Source organism: Mytilus galloprovincialis, chromosome 4 (assembly GCF_965363235.1).
Source record: "Mytilus galloprovincialis chromosome 4, xbMytGall1.hap1.1, whole genome shotgun sequence".
Classification (NCBI taxonomy): Eukaryota; Metazoa; Mollusca; class Bivalvia; order Mytilida; family Mytilidae; genus Mytilus; species Mytilus galloprovincialis.
In genome coordinates, this window is record NC_134841.1 from 90,877,688 (window position 1) to 90,888,308 (window position 10,621).

Genomic DNA, 10,621 nt, shown 5'->3' on the forward strand with positions numbered 1-10,621 from the left:
TGTACTGTGCCACGCACAACACTATCTAACCAAAATACATTGTATGGAAAGTTTTATTAACCGCTCAAAAGATTATAATACCAAATAAACATGGAATTTATTAAAAATTTTAAACACAAGAAATTATGCAAATTCCATAATTAAAAATAATTCCAAGTTCAAATAATAGCCTGTTATATGTCATTCTGAAATGCTTTATTATGTTTTACAAAATATTAGAAGGTCTGGAATTGCAAATTTTGCGAACAGCAAATATCTTTCCTGTAGCCAAAGATAAAACTACTATTAAATTGAAATGTATGTGTTATCACTATTTGTTTCCTTGCCAAATATTTCTGTTTTTTTTTCTTTCTAGCTTTTCAGTACAAATGTATTTCAAATTAACTCGATAATAACCAGAATCTAAACTTCTGTATTTCCAAGTTATAGAAAATTTTATCTTTCTAATGTCTATGATTTGGCAATGTTCTTACATACTGACTGTATGGTGAGTCACAAAGAAAATATATATACTACATTTCAAGGCCTCCTTTAGATAGAAATACTAACATCAAATATTTGCTTCCTCTTCTTAATCAACAGATGCTGATAAAATACAATAACAGATTGGAAACTGATTGAATGTTTAAAGCTTAAAGTTTGTAAAAATATCACAAGTGACTGTGTAGCAAAAAAATTTTATATATTTTTTCAACAGATGTCTTTAATACTTTTTATATGCGTTTGTGAATAAAAAATGATGATTATGCTAACATTTGTTGAAAGCATAGTTCTTTTAGTTCCAGCTTTCCCTAAGCTTATAATTAGAACATTATAACCTGGACTCCATATCCTCACTGGATACAACTATTAATATGTACACCTTTATAACTGTAAACAAGAACCAGATGCTCCACAGGGCGCAGCTTTATACGACCACAGAAGTCGAACCCTGAACAGTTGGGGCAAGTATGGACACAACATTTAAGCTTGTTACAGCTCTGAATTTGGATTGTGATAAAATAGTTGACACAACATAGATTTCTGACAGAGAATGAATGTGGTCTAAGAACTTAAACTTAAAAACTTAAAAATTTTAAATGGAACGTTTACCTATTATGGTCCAATATCCAAAATCTAAATACATGGTTAGATTCAGCATATCATAGAACCCCAAGAATTCAATTTTTGATGAAATCAAATAATGTTCAATTTTAGACCCTTTAGACCTCAATGGGGACCAATTTGATAACTGGTCCCATTTATCAAAAATCTAAATACATGCTTAGATTCAGCATATTGATGAACCCCATATATCTAATTTTTGTTGAAATCAAACAAAGTTTAATTTTTGACCCTTTGGACCCTAATGTAGACCAATTTGAAAAGGGGACAATACTGTGCAATTCGAGATTTCTTGCTATTGCGCAATATTGTGCAATTAGATATTTCTTGCTATTGCGCAATATTGTGCTATTAGATATTTCTTACTATTGCGCAATACTGTGCAACTGAAAATTTCTTGCTATTGCACAATACTTCATATAATAATTTTGGACCCCGATTTGGACCAACTTGAAAACTGGGCCCATAAAAAAAATCCAAGTACATGTTTAGATTCAGCATATCAAAGAACACCAAGAATTCAATTTTTGTTAAAAATCAAGCTAACTTTGATTTTGGACCCTTTGGACCTTAATGTAGACCAATTTGAAAACAGTACAAAAAATTAAGAATCTGAATACACGGTTAGATTTGGCATATCAAAGAACACCTGAAGAATTCGTTTTTTGATGAAATCAAACAAAGTTTAATTTTGGACCCTTTTGGCCCTTAATTCGTTGGGACCAAAACTCTCAAAATCAATCCAAACCTCCCTTTTGTGGTCATAAACCTTGTGTTTAAATTTCATAGATTTCTATTTACTTATACTAAAGTTATTGTGCAATAACCAAGAAAAATGCTTATTTGGGACCTGTTTTTGGCCCCTAATTCCTAAACAGTTGGGACCAAAACACCCAAACTCAATCCCAACCTCCTTTATATGGTCATAAACCTTGTGTTTAAATTTCATAGATTTCTATTTACTTTTACTAAAGTTAGATTGCGAAATCCAAATGTCTTCGGATGACGACAACGATGACGCCAACGGGATACCAATATAGGACCAAAAAATTTTCAATTTTTGGGGTCGTATAAAAACTCCAGAACTGTTACACATTAATTATTTCAGATCAAAAGTATGAAAAAATAAAATGTCACTTTTAATATTTCTAAAGTTTTGTTTTTTTGCTAGTTAAAATTATAAAAATTGTTTGACTGAATATTTTGATTACCTACTTAACTTAAAAATAATACCAATTATGGAAACAAAAAAAGTGCCACTGTCAGCAATAATACAAATGATAAATCCAGAAGGATGAAAGATAACAGCCATTATTTGACATCAGCAATACCTAAATTCTTTAAACTTTATACAGATTTTATGGATAAATGAATCAGATTTTTACACCAATCTGTGGGAGGTTTCAACAGACCCCCCTGAAAACATTTTTTTTTTTAATCATGAACACTATCAAAGTCAAGACTCAGATAGAAGTTTACCTTTTTAAAATTAAATTGTTATGACATGAAATAACCCCTATCAGGGACAATCTGGCTACATCCTGGCTACAGACCTGAAATAACCCCCATTAGGTACAACCTGTCTACATCCTGGCTACAAGCCTACATACAGTCTGTCTAGTTAATTGTAGAATGACACTTGTGTTGTCTCTGTCACATCATAAGTGACCTAAATACTAATTCTACATGTACAATGTTTGGCAATAGCCTTACCCTAAATGATACTTGATGGGGATTTTTTTAGTAATGTGGTTCTTCATACTGTTAATTTTATGTTGTCATCAATGTGAAAAAGGACAAGAACAAAATCTTCATTTCATATTATAATAGCATATTTTTAAATGCAGAATATTTTGATGTTACATCAACAAACCAGAATTTGTGTCAGTTAATCATTGAACACAATATCAAATCCACTAACACTTATTTTTGTACATGTAAAAGTATACCTGTTGAAAAAGAAATGGAAATACAAAAACAGAATTTTTCTTAAAATTACGATTCAAGGCAAATATATTAGACAAACTTTAAGTATATCATTATGTATATCTAACAAATATCAGTGCTGATGCCATAGAAGTGACATATAAAGAAACATCCATCTTCATACGATTTAGAATAAATGTTATGCAATTATTTTTAAATTTTGTGAATAAATATATAACTGAAGCATCAAAATAGAAGTGATGAGGTAAAATTTTCAACAAATTACTAAATTTATCAAAATGTCAATAATATATTCTAAGTTGTCTCCCTTTGTTCATATCAGAAAAGTTAAAAATGTTATATATGTAAATTTAAATCAAAAGGGCATATTGGCCTGATTTGGTATATAAGCCTTGTTTAATTTAGGCAGGGGTTTTATTTTGAAATTTTATATTATTTCATGGTAAAGCATGATTAATAGGTCATTTTAGATATTTGGGATTCTGCAACATTTGAGAAAAAACAATTTAATTGCTACACTTTGAGCATTGATGCCATACAACAATCCCATTTTTTCTATGTGGTAAAGATATTTTCTTCTGTTACATCAAAATTAAAGAGAACATCTGTGATTTCAAGAAATAGCAGACAAATAGTGATAAGGCATATCAAATTTAAGGACATATGGGTGTATAAATATTCAATCCCGCAAACAAATAATCAATAAAGAACTTACAGGATTCTGGCTCTCTATTTCTACAATTCTGAACTCTAAATCATCTATCTTCTCATAAGCCTCCACTAACTCATCCTTTAATCTGGAGTTTTCTAATAGCAACTCATTCTTCTAAAAGGCAAAACATTGTGAGAAAAATAATCATTAGAATATATAACAAAAATATCTGAGTAAGACATAATTTTTTATATTATGTTATTTTTTTCTTAAATTAGAAATTTTCTAAAGTAGTTCCTAACAATAATCCATTTTTTTAAATATCATTTACACAATATTTGAATTAATAGGTCTTGCTGCCATATACTCTATTTGTGCTCAGGTGATTTAAAGCAAACACTAATCAATTAAATCATCAATGAATACCATTTTAGTTAAAAAATTTGAATTTATTTAAATATACAATATACAATGATTGTTTAACTTTTTCACTACAGTGACCAGTCTTCTCCATTTAGTAATTCTTCTTCAGCAGAATGCAATATATCTCTCAATTAAAACCAGATACTAATGACATACAACTAACAGTTGACATAGTTTCATTAACATTTATATAAGTAATAGTACCTCAAGAACAAAAGACCTATGCCTACTGTAATGACATTTAAGTATAGCAAATCCCCAGCATAAGTACATATGTCTGCATCAAAGAAGGTACTTGTTACTGAAACTGCCTGATAATGACAGAAGTGCAACATGGCCTTGTAAACAGGTAATCCATCATTAAATTAGCATGTACAATATTTAGGTACTAATTACCTTTTCATTCAATTGTCTTTCAGATCTTCTTAGATCTTTAACTTCTGTTTTTCGTTTGCTTGATTCCTGAAAAAAATCATCCCATATGAAACTTGATACTTTTTAAAATTCATAAAAAATCAAATGTTATTTCTGCATATTTTTGTACTCTTGTTTCATTCGTGTAATAAACTTACTGTATATGTAAAGTTAGCATTAGCTATATATTAATAGCAAACAACTAGAGTATCCAAGGGACTCACTTTGGGCACATTGTTTTTATGCAATTTGAATATTTCCAACTTCCAAGAAAATGGTAAACAAATACCCATTCAAGAACAATAACTCCAATTAAAAGTAAACCGATGATTTCGGTCACATTAAATTATTTGTAAATCTTACTTCCCTGGTAATTTTGGTTATGTATAGTTTCTCTCTTTCTACTATGGTTTCCACAAAATAAAAACCCACCCAAAATGGAAAAGATTACTCAGTAGTTACCATAAATAAAAGCCAGTGACTTTCACCATTATCGGCGTGCATTTTCAACATTGACAACTAGAACAAAATTCAAGAAGAGGATCTCTTTATTGTTGATTTTTTTCATACCAACCTATTTTACTGTTTACTTTTGTTTTTTGCTACTTTTTAATTTGTAAAAAAACAAGTGAAACTGCGAGCTACTGCTCACTGATGATACCCCCGCCGCAAGTGGATAATATTAATAGTGTAAAAATATGCAAGTGTTCGGTAAACAGGAAGTTGTCAAGTGATGAATCTGAAAACGCATCACACGGTATAGCTGACTTATATAAATCCTGAAACCAAATTTCAGAAATCCTTGTATTGTAGTTCCTGAGAAAAATGTGACGAAAATTTTCAACTTGGCTATCATGTGTAAAATCATACAAGTGTTCGGTAAACAGGAAGTTGTCAAGTGATGAATCTGAAAACGAATCACACGGTATAGCTGACTTATATAAATCCTGAAACCAAATTTCAGAAATCCTTGTATTGTAGTTCCTGAGAAAAATGTGACGAAAATTTTCAACTTGGCTATCATGTGTAAAATCATACAAGTGTTCGGTAAACAGGAAGTTGTCAAGTGATGAATCTGAAAACGCATCACACGGTATAGCTGACTTATATAAATCCTGAAACCAAATTTCAGAAATCCTTGTATTGTAGTTCCTGAGAAAAATGTGACGAAAATTTTCAACTTGGCTATCATGTGTAAAATCATACAAGTGTTCGGTAAACAGGAAGTTGTCAAGTGATGAATCTGAAAACGCATCACACGGTATAGCTGACTTATATAAATCCTGAAACCAAATTTCAGAAATCCTTGTATTGTAGTTCCTGAGAAAAATGTGACGAAAATTTTCAACTTGGCTATCATGTGTAAAATCATACAAGTGTTCGGTAAACAGGAAGTTGTCGAGTGATGAATCTGAAAACGCATCACACGGTATAGCTGACTTATATAAATCCTGAAACCAAATTTCAGAAATCCTTGTATTGTAGTTCCTGAGAAAAATGTGACGAAAATTTTCAACTTGGCTATCATGTGTAAAATCATACAAGTGTTCGGTAAACAGGAAGTTGTCAAGTGATGAATCTGAAAACGCATCACACGGTATAGCTGACTTATATAAATCCTGAAACCAAATTTCAGAAATCCTTGTATTGTAGTTGCTGAGAAAAATGTGACGAAAATTTTCAACTTGGCTATCATGTGTAAAATCATACAAGTGTTCGGTAAACAGGAAGTTGTCAAGTGATGAATCTGAAAACGCATCACACGGTATGGCTAACATATATAAATGTTGATACCAAATTACAGAAAGGGTGGATGTGTAGTTCCTGAGAAAAATGTGACGAAAGTTTCATGGGACGGACTGACTGACGGACGGACTGACGGACTGACGGACGGACTGACGGACAGACAGAGGTAAAACAGTATACCCCCCCTTTTTTAAAGCGGGGGTATAATAAAGCGGGGGTATAATAATTAGTAAAAATCATTATAAGAGGGCAATAACCCTTATAAACTTGCAATTGACAACTTCCCCCATTTCAATATGTTTTGTCAGTTTTCTATGACTACATACAGTCATAAAAAATGGTAAAAAATGTGAAAACTTGGTAGTAATGTTTCTTTTGGGACAAAAACGTGTTAAAATTGCATTCTACAACTGAACTACATTAAAACTTAAATCATGATAATTGACTAAACCTTCATTTAGTCACAGGAAACAACATATCTAAATTTGAAAAGATTTTGTCATGAAAGTACACTGTTTGGATATCGCCAGCCGAACATCCCCAAGCCAATAAAACATTTAACTTTGGAAATCCGGTTAAAAATTTAATACTGTAAATTCAGAAATTATTACAAGTGTTTTTAGTAATGTGACTGGGTGAGTACCGTATTCCAATAATAAGATCTCTGATATCTCATACATATATCTGTATCCAAATTTACCTGAATGCGCAATAATCAATCTCACTTTTTTGTCTTTTTTTCCAAAATCGCAATAATAAATGCACTCACTAATTTCTGAATTAACAGTAGGTTTTAGTTTTAGTAAGTTTTAAAATTATAATTCTGGTAAATTATTTCATATTTCATCTATCACTGTTATAGTTTTGCTAAATATGTTATTTACTCAAAGAGTTGTGATCCTTTGCTGGCTTCTCCTATTAAAACTACAGAAGTAAAATATAGCCAAGTTTAACATTATATGTGTGCAAGCCTTCACTAAGTATTCTTATTTCAAGCTATTGAAAAGATTGAAAACCGTGCCAAAGAGAGACAAATGAGATTTGTGATAATTTGTTACTTCCACATTTAAAATAATTTGCTTAGGCCACACCAATTTAATTTCTTGTTCTACGGATTTTTGGACTCCAAAATTTGGGGTGAGCGAGCGATTTGAAAATTTTAATAAAAAAATATTTAATTTGAAAATTGTTGAGGCGAAGCTTGAAAAGTAAAGGCGAGCGATTACAATTTTTTATTGCAAACATAAAATAGTAGGTTTTGACAATATTAAAACTTATTTATCACTTGTACTTTGACATTTCTTTAATTTCTAAAGTATTTTTTCCCTGTTCACCAAGAAATAATTAAATCTGGTCTATGTATGTGTGACTGACAATGAGACAATCCTCCATCCAAGTCAGAATCAGTGTGGGGGCAACCCCTTAATGTTATAAATATCCCTTTGTAACATGTTTTAAGAGGGATCAATATAAGTTATAATATATTTGTTTGTACAAAAGGGCTCATATTTTCTCAAAGAACAATATATCTATCTGGTATTAAATGGTCAAAACATGTCCAAGAATTTTGTAATATTCCTGGACTATAACCATGTTAAAAATTAACACATTTACTTTAACAGTTTAATCATGTTAATATTATTCAAAAATAAGTGGACCCCTCTTTTAGAAAAAGTTGTTTAAAATATGATGTAACTCTCCTCTTTTTGAGTACAAAATTCTAAGTTTTCAAAGGTTTTGTATAGAAGAACTATACAAATCCTTGGTATTTCTATTTTCTTTTCTACATCAGTAAAATGGCCCCTTGTCTGCGGGAGGGTTGTTCTCAACCTGATAATAACAAACACAGGTCAGAGTACGGCCTTTTACACAGGGCTTTGATACAGACCAAACAGCAAGCTATAAAGGACCCCAAAAATCATAGCGTACACAATTCGAAACCAACTATCTAATTTGTATATCCAAACGGGGAAAATACCAATGAACAACATCAACAAACGATAACTGCTGAACGACAGGCCCCTGGATCAATCAGGACAGGTGCATAAACATGCAGCAGCTATAGATAGTTTTGTTTCGCCAGCATACAATATAATTGCAGTTGAAGGCAAATCCTTCAGAAGTTCTTTGTACTTTATTCTAACACACAGCGAACATATTTTGATAGGGAATATAAGTAAGGGGAAAGAAACCAATTTTTTGTTCTTTACAGGTATTTCCGCGGTTATAAATTTATAATAGGAGCACTCCAGCTTTGGATAAATAGGTTTTATGTTGAAACAAGTATTCTCACAGATATTTAAACAGTGTGGTGGGGTGCTTTTATGTTTAAAATCGTTATATATACAAGTTAGACTGTGATTTTAAAAACAAATGTTGATATCTTTCTATAATATTTACAAAAAAACGATGCGGGAAATGGACATGATTACAATTTCGGATGCGGGAAGCGGGAATATAAAAAAAATAAATAAAATCTGTTTTTAAAAAAATAGGTGCGGGCGGGTCCGTCGAACAAGGAATCAAATTGGTGTGGCCTTAATGGAACTGAGGTCACTGAACACAGACCAAAGATTCGGATGGGTTTTCAAGTCTATTCAAGAGATGAATAGCTAACAAATGTTGTATAGGCCTAAACCAATAAATACCATTAATTAAGTACATCAACCACATTTTAAAGAGCTTGCTTTAATACACCAAAATATTATATTCATGCAAATGAAATGGTGACCTATAGTTCGTTAACCTCTACTTCAGTTTTTCTCTACTAGAGAGTTATCTCAATGGCAGTCAAACCACATCTTCTTATTTTCATAGTATATGTATAACCACTTTTCTTCTTCTATACTCAGTTAGTTGAATGGTGCTTTACTGTGCTTAGTGTGCTAGAGGTAGTGGGTTCAAACTGCCACAGAAATGGTTTTAGAAGGAAAATAATGCTCTTTTAAGATGTGACAGTACTTTTCTTCATTTCATTGGGGACATCTAACAAACATGCAATAACTTCTACGAAACAAATATGACAACAGCACAAAAAACAAAACAACAACAACAACAAATAAGTATTTGAAACATTTTTACATGGATTTCAGAAACTATAAAAAGTGCAAATAAAATTTTAAACTATAAATCAACAATGCAAAACAAAAATCAACACACAAACAAATAAAATCAGGAAAAAAGTAACACTCAAACATACCGTGTGCTAATAAAACACATGCAGATCATGCCACAATACCTCCTTGCTTTCTTTTATTTGTGTCCTCAGATTTTCTATACTCAACGTGGCATCAAACAAGTCAGATTCCAACTGCTTACAAGTCTAAAATATAGGTATTGTGAGATATAAAAATATCAACATCCAGATGACTTATATACATAATTTGTCTTTAAGTTTTATATACTGGTACTTAACAAACTGTTCTAGCTACTTCACTGGTTCTACATTCAATTTTTTATTAATAACTTACACTCAGACTCATTTTGGTATTGGTGTGTTGTGTGAGCTGTTTTGTTCACCCTAAAAGACCTTTTTTGAATTGTCAAGATATGGAACAGCAATAGAAGCACTTTTTTTTATCTTGGTTTTATCTTATATAAGTATTCTCTCATCCATTTTTGCTATACAATTACCTTGCTTGATTAACAGATGATTGCTGAAAGTTGTATCAGCAACTTGACAAAGATTGATTTATAAATTGTGGTGTATGCTCATTGTTGAAGGCAATATGGTGATCTATAGTTGTTAATTTCTGTGACATTTACAACATATTTTCTTTTTGATATTAAAGCAAGTTTAAGCTCCCTTAGCTTTATCCTGTTGTTTTTGTGTCTTTGGTCCGTGTAGTTGTAAGATAAGATTTTTCTCAACAAACATGACAATATGTTACTTTAATACAGCAATCTGTATTATATAATCGACGATTGGTTGTTGTTGGCTTCACAACTAGTGGCAAAAAGTTAAAGCATATACAGGATAATTTGCATGATAAAGCATTGAACATGGCTAAATTAAGCCTATTTTTTTAATGACTTGGTATTTCTTTTTGATTTTTAGTTATAAACACATTTAATCCTGTTCTTTTGAATACCTTAAAATGTCTTTCTGGATCCATGGTGCTACTACCACAATATCTCTGTAAGATGTTGTGTAATCTCTGAAGTTCTAAATGTTCCTTCATTAGTCTCTGGTAATTCTTTTCTATCTCTTCTCTTGATAACTAAAACATAATCCTCATATTCACATTTTGAATATTATTCCTCTATTTTGCCAACTGCAAAACTTTACAATTTTATTCATTTTTTGACAACAACCAATGGAAGATGTCAGCAGAC

General features: G+C 31.2%; 1 protein-coding gene across 5 annotated transcripts in view; it reads right to left on the minus strand.

Annotated features, from left to right (window-relative positions):
* The window catches only part of LOC143073368 (uncharacterized), an 85,942-nt gene that overhangs the window by 61,621 nt on the left and 13,700 nt on the right, over positions 1–10,621 (minus strand). For all 5 annotated transcript variants that reach the window (XM_076248854.1, XM_076248853.1, XM_076248857.1 and 2 more), the window contains exons 8-11: positions 10,378–10,506; positions 9,525–9,608; positions 4,523–4,588; positions 3,767–3,877 (exon numbers count right to left, since the gene is read on the minus strand). In XM_076248854.1, the coding sequence (XP_076104969.1) occupies positions 3,767–3,877; positions 4,523–4,588; positions 9,525–9,608; positions 10,378–10,506 (390 nt within the window). The remainder of the gene's footprint in view (positions 1–3,766; positions 3,878–4,522; positions 4,589–9,524; positions 9,609–10,377; positions 10,507–10,621) is intronic.